Source organism: Bos grunniens, chromosome 1 (assembly GCF_055505025.1).
Source record: "Bos grunniens cultivar Pamir isolate PY7600 chromosome 1, Bosgru_T2T1.0, whole genome shotgun sequence".
In the NCBI taxonomy this organism is placed as follows: Eukaryota; Metazoa; Chordata; class Mammalia; order Artiodactyla; family Bovidae; genus Bos; species Bos grunniens.
Genome location: NC_141165.1, coordinates 98732397 through 98752621, shown reverse-complemented (window position 1 = coordinate 98752621; position 20225 = coordinate 98732397). Strand labels below are relative to the sequence as shown.

General features: G+C 37.1%; 1 protein-coding gene and 1 pseudogene across 9 annotated transcripts in view; both read left to right on the top strand.

Moving 5' to 3' along the window:
• The window catches only part of GRAMD1C (GRAM domain containing 1C), a 99358-nt gene that overhangs the window by 71561 nt on the left and 7572 nt on the right, over nucleotides 1–20225 (top strand). For all 9 annotated transcript variants that reach the window (XM_086405536.1, XM_086405530.1, XM_086405596.1 and 6 more), the window contains 6 exons: nucleotides 7587–7724; nucleotides 13313–13431; nucleotides 15097–15239; nucleotides 16003–16106; nucleotides 17811–17987; nucleotides 19467–19524. In XM_086405536.1, coding sequence (XP_086261662.1) covers nucleotides 7587–7724; nucleotides 13313–13431; nucleotides 15097–15239; nucleotides 16003–16106; nucleotides 17811–17987; nucleotides 19467–19524 — 739 coding nt within the window. The remainder of the gene's footprint in view (nucleotides 1–7586; nucleotides 7725–13312; nucleotides 13432–15096; nucleotides 15240–16002; nucleotides 16107–17810; nucleotides 17988–19466; nucleotides 19525–20225) is intronic.
• LOC147379979 (U6 spliceosomal RNA) lies at nucleotides 7196–7294 on the top strand (annotated as a pseudogene).

Below are 20225 nucleotides of genomic sequence, written 5' to 3'. Positions count from 1 at the left end.
ATTACTGGATTTTATGGTAGTTCTAGTTTTAGTTTTTTGAGGAACTTACCTAATATTTTCCATAATGGCTGCACCAGTTTACATTCCCACCAGCAGTGTACTAAGGTTCCCTTTTCTCCACATTCTCACCAATACTTGATATTTGCTATCTTCTTGGTGATAGCCATTCTGATGGTGTGAGATGGTGCCTCATTGTGGTTTTCATTTGTGTTTCCCTAATGATTCATGATGCTGAGCATCTTTTCATGTGCCTGTTGGCCATCTGTGTGTCTTCTTTGAAAAAATGTCTATTCAGGTCCTCTGCTCATTTCCTTTTTTAATCAGGTAATTTTCAGTTGTTGAGTTGTATGAGTCCTTTGTATATTTTGGATATTAGCCCCTTATCAGATATATCATTTGCAAATATCTTCTGACATTCATTAGGCAGCCTTTACATGTTCATTATAATCTCCTTCACTGTGCAAAAGCTTTTTAGTTTGATTTGTTTATTTTTGCTTTTATTTATCTTGCTAGAGAAGACATAAAAAATACTGCTAAGAAAGGTGTCAAAGAATGTACTTGCTTAAGTTTTCTTCTAGAAGTTTTATGGTTTCAGGTCTTACATTTAAGTCTAATACAGTTTGAGTTTTAAAAAATCATAATGAAAATCTGCATGGTGTAATACTATAAATCTTACTACTTTCTTTAACCACAAAAAGAGAAGGGAAGAGAGAGATTTCAAAAGTAGTTGTTGTTCAGTCGCTTAGTCGTGTCTGACTCTTTGCGACCCTGTGTACTGAAGCACGCCAGGCTTCCCTGTCCTTCACCATCTCCTGGAGCTTGCTCAAATTCATGTCCATTGAGTCAGTGATGTCATTCAACCATCTCGTCCTCTGTTATCCCCTTCTCCTTCTGCCTTCAATCTTTCCCAGCATCAGGGTCTTTTCTAATGAGTTGGCTCTTTGTATCGGGTAGCCAAAGTACTGGAGCTTCAGTTTCAGTATCAGTCCTTCTAATGAGTATTCAGGATTGATCTCCTTCAGAATGGACTGGTTGGATCTCCTTGCAGACCCTCATGAGTCTTCTCCAACACCACACTTCAAAAGCATCAATTCTTCGGCATTCAGCCTTCTTTATGGTTCAACTCTCACATCCATACATGATTACTGGAAAAACCATATCTTTGACTAGATGGACCTTTGTCGGCAAAGTAATGTCTCTGCTTTTTAATATGCTGTCTAGGTTTGTCATAGCTTTTCTTCCAAGGAACAAGTGTCTTTTAATTTCATGGCTGCAGTCACCATCTGCAGTGATTTTGGAGCCCAAGAAAATAAAGTCTGTCACTATTTCCATTGTTTCCCCATCTATTTGCCATGAAGTGATGGGTCTGGATGCCTTGACCTTAATTTTTTGAATGTAGCTGCTGCTGCTGCTGCTGCTAAGTCGCTTCAGTTCTGTCCGACTCTGTGCGACCCCATAGATGGCCTCCTACCAGGCTCCTCTGTCCCTGGGATTCTCGAGGCAAGACCACTGAAGTGGGTTGCCGTTTCCTTCTCCAATACATGAAAGTGAAAAGTGAAAGTGAAGTCGCTCAGTCAAAACAAAAATCAGTTGCTTAAGGGAAACTTTAGAGCAAATCATGTTCTCTTTACTTTCTTTAAGTTATAACCAATAACCTGGGCTTGTCATGCTTATCAAGTCATGAAATGTCAAGGTCACTTCAAGGAGTTTTCTTTTTTTTTAGCTGTAAGATTACTGACATTGAAGTCAGTGAAGTGAGGAGACAGTAGGAAGGGTAGGGTAGTGGCTGACTACTTTGAAATTTCAGGAAGCAGAGTCGTGCCAGTGGAGTTTTGCTACACCTTCTTCTGTTCCAGCATGTTATATTACTATTCCTGCTGGAGGGTTGCTGATGGGGACATGTTGTGGTTTGGATCTGTCTGACATGACTGTATTTCTAGTCCACTTCCTGTTCAGCTTAGACCTGGTTTGGAAACCCCTGAAAGGCTGTTTACTAAATCCATGAAGACCAAAGTTAAATCCAAGTCAAATCTAAATCAAATCCAGTTCAAATCTAAAATCAAATCCAGATCCAAAACTGAACTAAATCCAGGAAAACCAAATCCAAATCAAGTTTGACCTTGGCTTGGAAACACTGAAGTATCTTTGGTGAAAACTAAATCTACACTCTTAAAAACATAAGTGAAAATAAACAGGTTCTTAAAAATTAGAATGTATTAAAAGACAGTTGTATTCTTTTGAAAAACTCAATGAGAGGAAGTTTTTTTGAAAGGATCAAGCACCAGGAATGACTAGACTCTCTTAGCGTCCTTACCATTTGTGCTTGGGAAATTCCATGGATGGAGGAGCCTGGCAGGCTACAGTCCATGGGGTTGCAAAAGAGGTGGACATGAGTTAGCAACTAAAGAACAACAGCATGCAGCTGTGTGAGTTAGTTATCCCTGCCTGGCCAAGCTTCTCCTGTAGGAAGACCTGCTCTGGCACCCAGTGGCCAGACACATAAGTGACACGCAAATGAGGATTTTTGTTTGTTTGTTTTTGCATCCAGAATATATTTTGAAAACTTGTACACTGATACCAAAGACAGGCAAAGACACTACAAGAAAATTACAAATATCCTTTACAAATATTGACATAGAAATCCTGAACAAAATATGAGCAAACAAAAGCAGTACATTAAAAGGGTTATACACTATGACCAAGTGGGATTTATTCCTGGAATTTGAGAATGGGTCAACAGACAAAAATTAATCAGTGTGATTTGTCACTTAATAGAATGAAGGGAAAAAAACCCAAATCATCATTTTATTGCATCATCTCAATTGATGCAATGAAAGAATCAAATGAGATTTTTTTTTCTTTTTCTTTCTCATCTGCTCTTTTATAAGAGTGATCCTTTAAAAAAAAAATCCTCATTCACTTCCCATACAATTCACATTAATGATAACTTACCTAAAGAGTAACATTAAAACTCATATAAACTGCATCTTTATCTACAAATAAAGAAAGAATAATAGTGGTGTCATTTCTGTATTGCATAGAAGCCCTGATCACCAGTTTTTAGAGAATGGAAGATAAAACAAATTGTGTCTCTTTAGTTACTCAATTAAACTCCAAATTACCTGCCTTTCCTGCATACCTGCCTAATGCATGTTTTCACACGTACTCAAAATACTACCAACATGTGTTGAGTATGTGCTCAGTGGTTTTAGTTTTATTCATGCCAAGGTCCTTCTTATATTTATCTGTCTCAATTTTCCTACCATTTTCCATTGGCCACTTTCAAATTGTTATATTTGAAATAGTATTTATTCTTTATTGGAAATAGTAACCTGCTACTAAGTTGAGCAGTGTTCCTTTCTCCATTTAAAATACCACGTGCTAGCTTAATATGCTCCAGCAATATGACTGATGATGTTATTTAGATAGGAGGCTTTAAAGTACCATGAATTTAATAAATAAATAATCCCAGGTGGAAATAGTTTATTTCATATCCTTACTTCCTTGAACCAATTTGCATACAAAAGGTATTATTGTTAATTTCTGGTAGTAATACCACAAGTTATGTTTTTATCAGTCATGATGCAGAACATTTTATCTAACAGTAGAGTTTAAATGAAATATGAAGACATTGTATTGAAATACTTTTATGAATACAATTTATTTCCTTCTTAAATGTGAAATTTAAGGAAGGAAACTTACTTTTGAAAAATAATAGTTCCAGGACTCCTTAGAGAAATGGCTGCTTTTAGGGCTACAGTGCACACTTGACTTGTGTCTGACTCTTTGTGACCCCATGGACTGTAACCCGTCAAGCTGCTCTGTCCAGGGGATTCTCCAGGCAAGAATACTGGAGTGGGTTGCCATGCCCTCCTCCAGGAGATCTTCCTGACCCAGGGATTGAACCCAGGTCTCTTATGTCTCCTGAGTTGACAGGTGGGTTCTTTACCACTAGAGCCAGCTGGGAAGGGCTAGGGTGGGGAATATACAAAATGAGCCCAGATATAGTGCAAGAATATAAAGTAGTGCTTGAAAAAGAAAAAAAGAGGCATGTCAAAAGGCCATAGGCATCAACCTGAAAGAGCTTCTAATGGCCAAACAAAAAATAAGTGTGAGCAGCAAAATAAATAATGATAGTACTGGATTATAACCCAAAGTATAAACTGACTTTGTACGTCCATCCTGATACCCGTGGTTGAATAAATATATAAATGGGAGAGAAAGCAGGAGTCTTCCTTACAGAGCCCCAAATAATATAGGTAAAGTATATATGTAGATCTTTTCCCTTCCAGGAGGTGGAGCTGAATTCTCCTCCCCTTGAGATGGGCTGAACTTAGGGACTCATTTCTAATGAATAGAATATGGAAAGAGGAAAATAATACCTTTGAAGTGGAAAAGCCTGCCAGGTACCGCCTTGACCAATTGATCAAGGTTAATCAAGGTTAATGCTGTTATATGTACCCCCTGAGTTTGAGGGGAAGGGTACTTCACCTCTGTAGTGTTCATCCCCCAAATCCAAACCCTGGTCTAATCATGAAAAAAACCTAAGGTGAACCCAAAATGGGGGACATTCTACATAATACCTGACCTGTACTTTCAAATGTATTAGGTCATTGAAAAACAAGAAAAAAGTGAGGCTGTCATAGATTGGAGGAGACTAAGATGATAACAACCAAGTACAAACATGGTACCTTGGGCCGGATCCTTGTACAGAAAAAGACATTACTGGAAAAAATAGAAATAAAGTCTAGTTTAGTTCATTGTCCCTCTAAAATTATTAAAAAATAAAAAATTAGAAGATATCATTGCAAAAAAATGGCAGCCCACTCCAGTACTTTTGCCTGGAAAATTCCACGGACTGAGGAGCCTGGTAGACTACAGTCCATGGGTTTGCAAAGAGTTGAACACGACTGAGCGACTTTACTTACGATTTTTTTGTATTTTCCACAGTCACCTATTCATTCAAAAACGGTTATATAACACTTATGTGCCAAACTCGTAATGTACTTAGGTGTTTGAAATCAACATGATCCCTGCTTACATAGAACTTAGAGTCTAGTGCAGGAAAGAGGCAATAAAAAGGCACTAAGTCAGTAAAAATATAATTACAAGTTGGGATAAGTTCTGTGGAGGTGATGATCAGGATACATAGAATACCTATACTTCTTTGCTTTCTTGTGAATATATGAATTATTTTTACAATGAACATGAAAGTTAAAGTGAAAGTCGCTCAGTTGTGTCTGAGTCTTTGACACCCCGAGGACTATACAGTCCATGGAATTCTCCAGGCAAGAATACTGGAGTGGGTAGCCTTTCCCTTCTCCAGGGGATCTTCCCAACCCAGGGATCAGAGCAAGGTATCCCTCATTGCAGGTGGATTCTTTACCAGCTGAGCCACCTGGGAAGTCCAAGAATACTGAAGTGGGTAGCCTATCCGTTTTCCAGCAGATTTTCCCAACCCAGGAATCGAACCAGGGTCTCCTCCATTGCAGGGGGAATTCTTTACCAACTGAGCTATCAGGGAAGTCATAATGAACATATATTACTTCTGTGTCAGAAAAAGCTATTTCTCAAGCCTAATTGGGAAGTTACCTCACAGAACCTTAGTAAATTGCCTGGTTTCAGTGATTAATTTCTATGCCAAAGGAGCCATTACTTGAGATTGCAGTGCCTACCATGTGTATGCTTTTGTCTACACGTAGTATTGTTGCAGGAAGGAGGTAAATTGGTATCTACCCACTATCCCTAACTTCTCTGCACCTATAATAAAACAGGGAGACAGACCATTTCATGAGGAGTAGCTGGAGTGAAGGCAGAGCTGGAGGGATTTTTCTTTCCTGCTTCTTAGACCACTGCCTTTTACTTTGACTGCTTCCTGTGGCTTAATGTGGACAGGTGCTCAACACATAATTCTTAGAACTTGATTTGTGAGCTGTGGGGAGCTTTTGTCACAGTTTTCATTCTGTAATGATGGGCGTAATCCGTGAAATAATAAATAACTCCAGTCCTGAAATCATTAAAATTTCAATTGGATTGCTTTACTCTATTTCCTTTATTCTACCAGACTCCTATTCCTAGATGTCCCCCAGCCCTGCCATTTCCTTTAGATTCTTCTGAGTTAAATTCCTTGCACTGTAGAATAGGGTTAAGTTTGTGTGTTCTGGAGCTAGAATGATTTCAGATTCCAGTTCAGTCACTGACTAGCCATGGAGCTTTGGCAATTCTCTGAGTGCTGCAGTTTCCTCATCTGTACAATGGAGATGAAGATGTGAATAGCTCTTGCCTCACAGGCTTGCTGTGAGAATATGTGTGAATACTTCTGAGTTGCTTAGCACAATACCTGGCATGTGGTAACATCGTGAATGCATGGGCTATTTCATGTAGTGTTTCCAGGGAATACGAGGAGAGGCGAGCTTCCTTATTTTCTACAAAAGAGTTTTCAACATTGCTGTCAGGTTCTTAGAAAAAATATAGTATTCCATTGGGCTTTATTTAGCTTTGAGGAATACTTTTCAGAAGGATTTCTTTTTTGATTAATTATTTTTTACATGTTTATTTTTAAAATTAATTTATTTTAATTGGAGGATAATTACTTTATAATATTGTGACGGTTTTTGCTGTACATCAGCATGAGTTTGTTATAGGTATACATATGTCCCCTCCCTCTTGAATTGCCCTCCCACCACCCACCCCATCCCACCCCTCTAGGTGTCTCAGAGCACCAGTTTGCGCTCCCTGAGTCGTATAGCAAATTCCCACTGGCATCTCTTTTACATATGGTAGTGTATATGTTCTTCTCTCCATTTGTCCCACGCTCTCCTTCCCCACTGTTTCACAAGTCTGTTCTCTATGCCTGTGTCTCCATTGCTTTCCTGCAAATAGGTTCATCAGAACCATCTTTCTAGATTCCATGTATATGTGTTAATATATGATATTTATTTTTCTCTCTCAGAAAGATTTCTTTTAATGTGTGATATAGAGAACAGATTGTGAATACAGTGATACTTGTCTTGGGGGAGTGAACTTTAAGTCAAGTTTGAAACATTATTCAGACTAGTAGGATAGTGAGTACAGCAGATATTAAAGCCATTCATGTCTTAATATTTACTTAATATGTATGCACATTCAGAAACAGGACCTGCTATGTGTCCCTTGTCACTCTTGAAAGATTCCTTTTTTTAAAATATTTTTTTGAGTGCTTGGTTTGGCAGCACATATATTGAAATCAGAATGATACAGAGGTTAGCATGGCCGCTGCACATGGATGATACAGAAATTCATGAACTGTTCTTTTGAATGATATATGATATGGGAGTTTGATATCATGCAAATGAAATATTTCTATATCTTGGTTTTTGACAACTATTGGTCATATATAGTTTAATTACTGTCTATTTTATGTATAGTTATACATAATATGTATGTATATAATACCAATTTAGAGTTTTAATAGTGTCATGTAATGTGCTGTGATCATTGTAATCACATTTAAAAGCCATTTTGTGCCCAAAACAAACAAAATGAAACTTTGAAATTACCTTTCTTTGATGTCATCCCTTTTTGTTTTGTGTTTTTTGTTTCCCCAGAAAACATTCTTGAGAAAGACCTTCATGGAAGACTTTATATCAACCGTGTGTTTCATATCAGTGCTGAAAGAATGTTTGAATTGCTGTTCACCAGTTCACGCTTTATGCAGAGATTTTCTAATTCTAGAAATATAATAGGTTGGTCTTGTGTTCTTATCTAATGATAAATGTGGGAGAATTTTATTATCCTTAGAAAGTTTATGTTGTCAAAGGGAAAAATTAGACAGGCTTCAATTTTATTTTGGTGATGTAGAAACTGGTGTTTAGGTGTTTTGGGTAAAATCACATGTAAACAGTATAATTTTTCAATTAGTCAGATCTTACCTACTATTAAGTTCAGACCCTTTGAGAACTAAAACTCCATTTATTTATTAATATAGCAGTTCAACTGGGTTGAGCCCCATTTAAAAGGATTCCATTGTGGAATAGTTGGATTCTGTGCATGTGTGCTGAGTTGCTTCAGTTGTGTCCGACTCTTTGAGACCCTATGGACTGTAGCCCGCCAGGCTCCGTGGGATTCTCTAGGCAAGAATACTGGAGTGGGTTGGCATGCCATCCTCCAGGAATCTTCCTGACCCAGAGATCAAACCTGCACCTCTGTGTCTCCTGCATTTGCAGATGGGTTCTTTACCACTAGTGCCACCTAGGAAGCCAATTGGATTCTAGTGGAGTATGAACTAGTATAGCCACTTTGCAAAATGATTTGGTGGTATCTACTAGATACATATAACCTTCAGAAATGGGTACCAGTGTACTCTGAAAGACGTGTACTGCCGTGTTCATAGCAGCATTATTTATAATCGCCCCCAAACTCAAAACAGCCCAAATATCCACCAGTAGTAGAATGGATAAACAGATGTATGTTCTCACAAAAGAATACTGTGTGGCGATGAAAAAAAAAAACAACTGCTGCTAACAATACATATAAATCTTATGGGTATGGTGTAGTATTAAGCAAGAGAAGTCAGACGTAAAATAGTACATACTGTGATTTCTTTATTTAAAGTTCAAAACGAGGTAAAACTTATTTATAGACATAAAAGCAGCAGAGTATTTAACTGCTGTGGGGACTGCTGTGGGTGGATAAAGACTGGAAGGGAGCTTCTGGGATGCTGGTAAAGTTCTCTACCTTGATTTGGGTAGTGGTACACATGTATGTTTTTTCTGCAGATTCATGGAGACTTGAGGTTGCAATGCCTATGGTCTACCTTAATGAAAATATTCCAATTAGGAAGGTAGTTATAAAAAAGATTTTATTGATTATGTATTAAAAGTTCTATTTTGGTAAACATCTCAAAGAAGCATATAGCCAACCTGAAATTGAATTTATCCTAAATATTTCAAGATATCTTAGAAACTTTGGGAGCATATGGTTTAACTTGCTATATAAAATTAGAAAACACCAGTGGCAGAGATCCATATAAGCTGAGTCATTTGACATAGTCAAAGAGAGTCAAGTTAAATATGATGTATAATCTAACCATTTTATTAACCATTAGATGTTATTCCTTTATTTGAAACTTTTATGTAAACATAATTACATATTCATAGGTTATAACATTGATACAGACTAGATATAAAAAAGTAATTTTTTTCTTATTATTCATAGTAGAGTAGCAAAGCAATTTCTGATTGATAGCTATTATCTTGTGGTTATATTAAATGTCATGTTTTTAAAAATAATTAATTTTTCCCCTGTTCTTCCAGTTTTAAAAATGTATAATACCTGAGGGATATAAATCTTTCTTTTCACTCAGGAGCTCATGTTTAACATTGTATCTGTTCTGAATCTATTTTGTATGTTCTTGCTATTCATGTCTGCCTGGAAAATTTGCCATTCCAGAAGAGCTGGATATTTTGTATCTCTTAATTTTCTAAGATGATGCCTGTTGATATTGCACTGCCATTTTTATGGCTGGAAAGGCCCAGAGGGAACTAGCTATGTTATTCCACGTTGATACAAAATGAAGGTGTTTTTTTTTTAAATCACAGCTGCGTTTGGTGTCTGATATCATATCTAGCTTCAGTATGGATGACTGTGTTTGCCATCTGATGCTATAAATGGCTTTGGGAAGCAAAGGCTTCTGGCTTATCACAAGTATAAATAGTTATAGGCGTGTTGCCATTAGACCTAGAATTAGTCAGAAGGTTTGCCCCCAAAGAGATAATCTGCTTATGATTGCACACTATTCTATTATCTTCTGAATTTGTTATCTGGTAATCAAAGTTGCATTTCTTGAGAACAGGTTTCAAAAGCTTCTTTTTAAACTATTAAGAGTTTAATGCGATAATATAGTATGGTCAGTTATTTGTGGATTTAACCTAATTTCAGCACTAAAATGGCTACTTCTGGATCTATTTTTTTATAATTAAAATTTATTTTAAATTATTAAGAATAATAATTATTCTTAATAATTTTTAATAAAAATCACTTAATTTGAATTCTTTAAAATCTTTGTTTATGGTTATAGGACATTATTTTTATAATGTAAAGCTCAATTTTAAGTCTTTTTATTCAATTTTCTAATTCTGAAAAAAATGCAAAGCTTTAGAAAAGTTGCATGAATAGTATAATGAAACCTACCCATCACCTACATTCACCAGTCTTTTTTATTGTGGTATTATTTCTGCACATAACATAAAACTTACCATTTTAATAATTTTAAAGTGTACAGTTCAGTGGCATTAAGTGCATTCACATTATTGTGTACCCATCACCATCGCTGGAACTTTTCATCTTCCCCAAACTGAAACTCTGTCCCTGGTAAACAGTAACGCTCCATTTTCCCCTCTCCCCATCTCCTGATGAACACCATTCTACTTTCTGCCTCTATGAATTTTTCTATGCTTTTGTTGTTCAGTCACGCAGCTGTCTGACTCTTTGGGACCCCATGGAGTGCAGCACGCCAGGCTTTTCTGTCCTTCACTGTCTCCCGGAGCTTGCTCAAACTCATGCCCATTGAGTCGGTAATGCCATCCAACCATCTCATCCTCTATCATCCCCTTCTCTTGCCTTCAATCTTTACCAGCATCAGGGTCTTTTCTGATGGGTCAGCTCTTTGTACCAGGTGGCCAAAGTATTGGAGCTTCAGCCTCAGCATCAGTCCCTCCAATGAATTTTCAGGACTGATTTCCTTTAGGATTGACTGGTTTGATTTCCTTGCAGTCCAAGGGACTCTCAGGAGTCTTCTCCAATACCACGCTTACAGTATTTGTTTCTTTGTGACTGCTTATTTCACTTAGCATAATGTATTCAAGGTTTATCCATATTGCAGTATGGATTTCATCTCATTCCTTTTAAAGAATAAATGCTAAACCATTGTATGTTTATGCCACATTTTGTATACCTACTCCTTTATCAGTGGAGTTTTGAGTTATTTCCGCTTTTTAGTTATTGTGGATGCTGCTACTGTGAACACTGGTGTACAAGTATCTGTTTGAATCCCTGCTCTTGGTTCCTTTGGGTAAGAACTAGAAGTAGAAATGGATCATAAGGTAATTCTATATTTAATTTTTTGAAGAACTGCCATATTGTTTTCCACAGTGGCTGTATCATTTTACAGTCCCACCAGCACTGCATAAAAGTTCCAATTTCTCCATATCTAGCCAACCTCTTATTTTCCGGTTTTTGTGATAATAGTTACCCTAGTGGATGTGAAGATTCACCAATTTTTACATTTTATTACATCAAAGGATTCTTGAATTATTTATTTTGCAATTTTTGCTTTTGATTACTTCAACTTATTGTATCAAAATGGCTCATATGTCTTTTTGTATACTGTTGCCATTTTTTCTTATAACTTCATCTGTTCTTTATATTATGATGAAATTTACTTAGGTACCAGGGGCTTGACTATTCCAAAATGTTGTAACATTCTGGCACGTGATATTCAATAGGCTTGTTGGTAACACTGATGAAAATACAAGTGAAAGAGAGACTTTTATCTTTGTTGAATAGTGTGCAGTTTTAGTGGCAGAATTCAATGATATCTTTAAATTTAGTCACTGGTTAACAATGAACTATTTGTATAATTTTTCTGAAACAGGCTGACATATGACCAAAGTGATATTTTACAAAGTATTTTATAATTAATTTTATATCTCTTGTACACCTAAATAAATCATGTTTTAAACAAATTCTGTATTGTAGATCCCATAATTTGAGATGTTGCCTGTTTAATTTACTTGCAAAATTTTTTTGCAAAAGATAAGCAACAGGCAGCTTCAGGATCCCTCATTAAATCCCTGGGCTTAGTTGACTGAAAGAAGTTAAATAAAATTGAATATATCATAAAGCCTTGTTTCCTTTCCTTTGATGATGGGTAGTAGGTTAGATAAAAGCTTCTGTTTTAGGATATTGATGTGCAGCAGCCAGATATACTAATTGCCTAAGTCCATTGTGCTAGGTGGGGCTTCCCAGGTGGCTCAGAGTCTGCTTACAATGCAGGAGACCTGGGTTTGATCCCTGGGTTAGAAAGATCCCCTAGAGAAGGAAATGGCAACCCACTCCAGTATTCTTGCCATAGGAGCCTGGCAAACTACAGTCCATGGGGTCACAAGGAGTCAGATACGACTTAACAACTAAATAACAACAACAAGAGGAGTTGTGCTAGGTGACTTAGTCAGATCTTTGAATAGAGTTCATGATGCTGTTACCTGTATTTTCCTAGTGTTAGCTTGTTAAATGAACTTTGTTATATGGTGCTATGTTCTAAAGATGTTCAGTTCAGACACTCAGTCGTGTCTGACTCTTTGTGACCCCATGGACTGCAGCACGCCAGGCTTCCCTGTCCATCACCAACTCCTGGAGCTTACTCAAATTCATGTTCATAGAGTTGGTGATGCCATCCAACCATCTCATCCTCTGTCGTCCCCTTCTCCTCCCACCTTCAATCTTTCCCAGCATCAGGGTCTTTTCAAATGAGTCAATTCTTCACATCAGGTGGCCACAGTATTGGAGTTTCAGCTTCAGCATCAGTCCTAATGAATATTCAGGACTGATTTCCTTTAGGATTGACTGGTTTGATCTTCTTGCAGTCCAAGGGACTCTCAAGAGTCTTCTCCAATACCACAGTATTTCTGTTCAAAGTGTGTTTTTGCTCAATGTGTTGTTGCTAAGCAAAAGAAATAGAATTTTTACAAAATCTTGCCATAAAGATAGATTTTTCTAGAGCTTTCTTCATATAGAAAAGGTTATGTAGTTTATTTGTATTCCATTGCCCCCTCCTTGATTAAAGATCTTGGCAGAGAAGCCATTAACATTGTATGATTTCTCATTGATGTGATTTCTCCACAAGTTGAGATCAGATCATATTGCTACATTAAGGACAAATGTCTTTCAAGGTCTTGTCCTTGATGATGGGAGTGTTGAAATGTTCTGTCTCTGATAAGTGGACATCATTACTTCTCTTTGTAGGTACTGGGAACTTTAAAAAGAAGCCCACTGATGATACGCTTTTAATTTTATCTTCTAGAGAAAAGAAAAAATGTTTGAATAGACAACAATTTAGAAGTAAATGGATCAGAGATGAGGTGAATGTCACATGCAAGAAGAGTGCCTGATGTGACTTTACTCTTCTTTAATGTTTAATGAATAATACAGTTATAAGGAAGTTAGAACTGGTCACAAATAAAAATTTAAATAGCTCAAAAACTCTCTCTTTGATTCCATTACAAGCTGTACCCTTCAAATTACTCTTTTAACTAACTTTTTTTGCTGTGATTAGATGTAGTATCTACCCCTTGGAATGTGGAACCTGGAGGTGACCGGCTGAGAACGATGACTTACACTATAGTCCTTAACAATCCGCTAACTGGAAAGTGTACCACGGCCACTGAAAAGCAGGTATGTCTATGCCGCCAGTATTCCAAAAGAACCATGCGTGTGCAAAGAGAAAAGGTGCCTGTCATAGGTCCTAGTCACCAATTTACAAGACAGTTTCAACAAGTATACAGCAAGACAAAAAAGGAAGGAGAAACTGTTTACAGGTTAAAAGAGTTTAAGAGGCACATAAACAAATTGACATAAAAGCTAACTGTAAAAAGGCTTTTCTGAGATTTAAGAAATTGTTCATTTCTATGTTCTGTAATGGTACGGTTGTTATATTTTAAAGCAAAGAGCATTTATCTTTTAAAGGGATATACTGAGGAATTTTATGGAATCCTTTGGTGATTCAGTGGTAAAGAATCCACCTACAATGCAGAAGATGTGGTTTCAATCCCTGTGTTGGGAAGATCCCCTGGAGAAGGAAATGGCAGTCCACTCCAGGATTTTTGCCTGGGAAATCCCAAGGACAGAGGAACGTGACAGGCTACAGTCCATGGGGTCACAAGAGTCAGACACAACTGAGTGACTAGACCACCACCACCGCTGAGCAATTGATAGAGAAATATACTGATGTGTTTTGGGATGAAATTATATTGGTGGTTAGGATATCTTTTAAAAGTAGCTAGGCAGAAGATGAAGGTGGAGGGAGGGAATGTGGGGAGAGATACAGATGAAACAGGACTGGATGTGAGTTAATATTGAAGCTGGTTGATGAGCTGATGAGGGTTCATTGTGTAATGTTCATTTCTACTCTTGTATATGTTTGAACTTTTTCATAATAAGTGTTTTTGTTTAAAAAAAAAAAAGAATACTACTGGAATCTGATTTACAGGATCATGTCAAGGGTTAGGGCCAAATAACTAGATGGCTGCTATGACATGTGAGGAAGAGAATGTTAGGTATTTAATGCTCTGTCTACTCTGTGACCAGCAGGCACTGTCATATACTGAGGTTTATGTTCGGCCGGTTTTGTTGAAGTGCTGTATATCTGTATAGTATATCTGTTCTGCAGAGTTAGAAAATATCTATTAACATCTGAATTAGTTTTGCTATCATAGTTTTTGTCCATCATTGTTCAAAAGGACTTAAAATTTTCTCTTCCAAAGATTTCCAAACATTTAAGGGAAGTTTCTTTTTGGTATCTGATAGTCTTTGATAACTTTAGAGGATAAATAGAATAGGTACAGTTAAAATGAGAAAGAGTTGGCCAGCAACCACTTCAAAGCCTATTTAGGGAAAGCAGTGTTTTGTCTGGTTGTCCCCTTCCTTCATTTTTTTGGTGAAGAGTGGTTTTTATTAAACTTTAATGAATTTTAGGGTGGGGTCCTGGCTTTGTTCAATTGAATTTTGAATTGTTCCTCTACCAGGAACATTTGAAATTCTTAATAAACTGCTAACATAGATGAGAGATCATGTAGTTTCTTTCTCCTCTGCATGCCTAAAATGAAGGGAAAAAGTTATACAATGAAATGACAGAGAGGCAGCAAATGCTATGTCTGCACATCCCTTCTTCTCAATTTGTAGATTACATAGCAACGTGGAGGCCCTTCTGGCTTTGTATTTAGGCTCCTCATGTTTTTTTGTAATTTGTGAGAAGGAATTCTGGTATACATGTTCTAAGTTGGCAGGGAATTTCATGTATTAAACATGTACGTGCAAAAAAATTTCATCTTATTTTGGCAGAGACTGTATAAAGAAAGTTGGGAAGCACAGTTTTATTTGGTAGATGCAGAAGTGCTGACACATGATGTCCCCTACCATGATTACTTCTATACTCTCAACAGATACTGTATCATCCCATCTTCAAAGCAGAAATGCCGACTGAGGTGAGCTACTGTAAAGGAGTGTTTTAGTCAGGACAGGCTACATTGTATGCTGGCAATGTATCAATCCTGAAATCTTAGTTGCAGTTTTACACAACAAAACTTTATTTCTTACTTTGCATGTCCACTGGTGGTCAGTAAAGGGTGGGAAGCCTCACTCAAGAACCCAGGCTGATGAGGCTTTGACCTCTGGGGCTGCACAATCCAGAATATGTATCATTTCGGTTACTACCAGAGGAGAGAGAGCTATAGAGTTGTGCTCACAAGCCAGCGGCCAGAATGGTTCCAGGACCCTGTTTAACGGCAAGAGGGTTGGGAGATTTGAGGAGCATGTGGTGGGCAGTAAACAGCTCTGTTGCAGTGGGAGACCAGAAATGTTGGTATGTTGAAGGTGGTGCTGGGCCCGTCATATACTTGCCCTAGTCTCAGCTAGCATAGTGACTTTCAGCTAATGTATGACCACTAGAGATTTTTTATACACGGCATTTAGGAAATTTAGTTTATTTTGAGCCTTTATTGCTATTTAAATAAAGAAAATTCAGAGTTTGAGAAAGCAAAGAAATAAAATGCCAAGTTGATGAAATTATTAGCAGCTCCCAGTAATTTTTTTAAAGAATTTATTTTCAGTGAACAATTTTATTTGTAGTCTTAGTGACTTTACATCCTTTTGGCTTTTCACTGAATTCATTCCTACATTTAATTGCAGTGTTCATAATGTGATTAAATCTTGTAAATTAAATATTCTTCTTCCTTCCTTATTCATTAGAGTTTCAACAGATTTGAAATACAAAAAACAACCATGGGCTATTATCAAATCTTTAATTGAGAAGAATTCCTGGAGTTCGCTGGCAGATTATTTCAAACAGCTTGGTTTGTAAATTTCTTGATTTGTCTACTTTTGTAAGAATGGCGTTTATTAACAGAATGGATGGATTCTTCAATTGGATTCATAGTAGGAACTGGTAGATGGCATTGGAATGACTCTTACTGAAGTGGTTCCAACTGTTACACTTAAAATTTAAAAACTTCTAATTTTCATTGATCTACCAAACACTTATATAATGTTTATGATATGCCAGATGTTGCCCTGTGTGTTTTATAAATATCAACTCACTGCAAACCTATAATTTTTTTTCCCGTTTTACTAAAGAAGAAATATCAAAACAGAGAGAGGTTAAGTGACTTTTCCAGGATCACACAGTTAGGAGCTGTCACACTCCCTCCCTCTGCAAGGAGCCAAGGAAGCTGACTACAGTGAGGGGCTGGGTGACCTGATTATAAACATGTACTGTGCTCATGAAGAAGGTCTGGAGAGTCCTCAGGCCCATACCTCCCTTACCGATGTAGTTCTCCTGGGTTTACACAGGCCCACTTAGCGATGGGACCATGTACATGTATGGATTTGGTGGAGGGGAAGTGATGTAGTTGTTCTCTTTGGATATTCCAAAGAATATGAAGAAAAATTATACATATATATGACATATATATACACATATATATGTCATATATATATACACACACACATATACATGAATGTGATTAATTTAGTTAAAGAAAAGGTGGTGGCCAACAAACTCAGGGTAATTTAAGGCCTCACTAGCCGGTTTGCTGGTTATTTATTTTCCTTGCTTTCTCATTGCCTGTTTCATTATTAAACTCCAAATCATGAGCAAGGAAAGAGAAACTCAAAGATAAGTTTGGCTGATAGATAATGAACTTCTAATCAAAAGTCTGGTGAAGGGAAAGGTCAAAACAATTGAGAAAAACAAAGTTTTTAGATTGTTTGCAGACTTTCTTTACCAATGCTTCTTTTTTTTTTGCAAATTAGAACATTGTAAATTAGAACTATTGTATGCTGCTTCTTAGGAGAAGGTAATGGCACCCCACTCCAGTACTCCTGCCTGGAAAATCCCATGGACAGAGGAGCCTAGTAGGCTTCAGTCCATGGGGTCGCTGAGGGTCAGACATGACTGAGCGACTTCACTTTCACTTTTCACTTTCATGCATTGGAGAAGGAAATGGCAACCCACTCCAGTGTTCTTGCCTGGAGAATCCCAGGGACGGGGGAGCCTGGTGGGCTGCCGTCTGTGGGGTCGCACAGAGTCAAACACGACTGAAGTGACTTAGAAGCAGCAGCATGCTGCTTCTTCCTTTGAGATTGATGATCAAGTACTATAATCTATCTTGGAAATCTTTCTAGGGACCCAATGTAAGTGGGTAGCCTGTTGTTTCCATAACTGAAATCTTTACATTAATATTTAATATGTCACATGGCAAATCTGTTCTGATGGTTCCCATCATTAATTAATACAGTTCATTTTTCCTGGAATAATGAAACCTCGTTATGGGATCATTGTACACTCTGTAACTTTTCATTAAGAGTAAAGTTTGAATCTAGGCCATAAGAAACCTGAGTAATAGTTACCAAGGCTTAACTATTAAGTAAAGCTATTAAGTAAAAGTTACCGAGGCTTAAAAAAAAAGCAAACTGAGAACAAAACAACAACCAACCCTTCTGTATATTATAGCTGAGAAGATTTCTCCACTATCTAAAGATTATTTTTTTCCTTTTAGAATCAGATTTGTTAATGGAAGAATCTATGGTAAATCAGTCCATGGAAGACCCTGGAAAACTTACTGGCCTGCGAAGGAGAAGGCGAACATTCAACAGAACAGCAGAAACAGCTCCTAAAATTTCTTCTCAGCGTTCTTCTGGAGATATGAGTTTAGAGGCCAAAGGGGATATTACAGGTAGCTGTTACCTGGTAAACAAAGATAAAAGCTCTTTTTTTCTTTATAGATTTACTTATATGAAGCAGAATATACCTCTTGTTTATAAGCCAGGTCAGTTAGGAGAGCTCCTTTTCTCTTCTTTTCTGATAATATTTGTCAAACTCTGAATAATACATAAAGGAGCAGTTGCAAAATGGCAGGCATGTGGCCAATAGAAGTACTGTACTGGACTTACCTGGTATTTTAAAAACTGGACATTTTTATATAAAAACTCAGATCTGATAGCGCTGGACCCACATGCCTTCAGAGCAGCAGTCGATCAGTTGGAGCCTAGCAGTATCTGCCTCATATAACTGAGTGTGTACTTTTGCCAGGTCACTGGTCCCTATCACTCTCGCCCACTGAGGGATGCTTCATTCATTAATTTTCTGCTAGGCATTTACAGACATTTGATTTCTACCCTTGAATCTACTACAATGATTGTATGCTTTTAATCTTTATATACTGTCAGGGCCAGCTCAGTAAAACTTCAGAGATAGAATTTGACTTTTATTATCTCTGCATTTAATTTTGAAGACATCTTGTCCCTACTAACTATAACACCCTCCCTCTCAGAAATAAGAAGCTGTCATACACCCTCATCCTTCTACATTATCAGATCCTCTTCTAAGGTTTATATCTTCAGTTCAGTTCAGTTCAGTCACTCAGTCGTGTCCAACTCTTTGTGACCCTATGGATTGCAGCATGCCAGGCTTCCCTGTCCATCGCCAACTCCCAGAGCTTACTCAAACTCATGTCCATAGAGTCGGTGATGCCATCCAACCATCTTACCCTCTGTAGTCCCCTTCTCCTCCCACCTTCAATTTTTCCCAGCATCAGGGTCTTTTTCAAATGAGTCAGTTCTTCGCATCAGGTGGCCAAAGTATTGGAGTTTCAGCTTCAGCATCAGTCCTTCCATTGAATAGTCAGGACTGATTTCCTTTAGGATGGACTTGTTGGATCTCCTTGCTGTCCAAAGGATTCTCAAGAGTCCTCTCCAACACCTTAGTGTGAATATATTTTTCTAACATTTAAACCTAATGACTATTTAATTTTGGGATTTGGCAACAAAATTTGGGCAACAAAGAACAGGGGAGGATGATATCAAAAAAATTTTTTTAAGGAGCAAAGCCTTATATACATAGAACTAACTCAAATATTTGCAGAGATGAAACTTAGAGATCATTCATGATATATTGAATTGCTTACTTAATTTTAGAACAAATCAATTTGTAATACAGGTCAAATTTGCAGAACTGATATAAGGTTTCTTTTTGTAGATTTGTTTAATATTGCTTAGAATATCAGAAGTCAAAGAAGGGTGCACCCTAACTCACTGTGTCTTTACAAATAATTTTACAAATTTCTTCTCCAGTATTTTTCAAATGAAGTTAAACTTTTACCAGTTTTAATCACAACCCTGAGTCTCAGATAGCCTTCTGTTTTTGTAATTTGCAGGAAAGAAAAAGGAAATTGAAAGCTATAACACCGTCCTTATTGTGGTGATGAGTATTTTGTAAGTATTTGTGTTGAGTGCTTATTTTGCTTGTGCCCTCACTTAATCTTTTAATGGTTTCCAAAAAGATTTGAAAATATTTGTATATTATTGTATAGACATTACTACTATTTGACCAATTTTGGCCTACATAAACAGTAATTTTATATGTTTCACTCTGGTAGTTTTGAATGATTTTCAGAAGAACTGTTAAATGCAAGGGAATACCAAATACACATTCAGTAAATGTTTTTGTTTTTTAAGTTAATTTGATTTGTTTTTACCATCATAGGTTTTTAGGGAAATACCATAAACTTAAAGGGAATATTGATATATGCAGGCTGCTAAAATCCCCAAAATGCTATTTTACTCCAGTATAGTAGACCAGTGGTCCTTATTCTTTACTATACATAAGAATCACTTGCTAAACTACTGATTTCAGGGCTTCCCTGGTGGCCCAGGTGTTAGGACTCTGTGCTTCCAATGCAGGGGACTTAGGTTCAGTCCCTGGTCTGAGAGCTAAGATCCCACAAGTCGTGTGGCATGGCCAATAAATAAAATTTAAAACTAAATTTTAAAAAATATTAAACATAAATTTCTCAGCTCCAATACTATAGATTAAGTCAGTAGGTTTTCAGTAGGGATCAAGAATCAGTAGTATTCTAAAACACACTGCACAGGTTATTCTGACGCAAGTAATCTGAGGGTTGTAGGATGAGAAA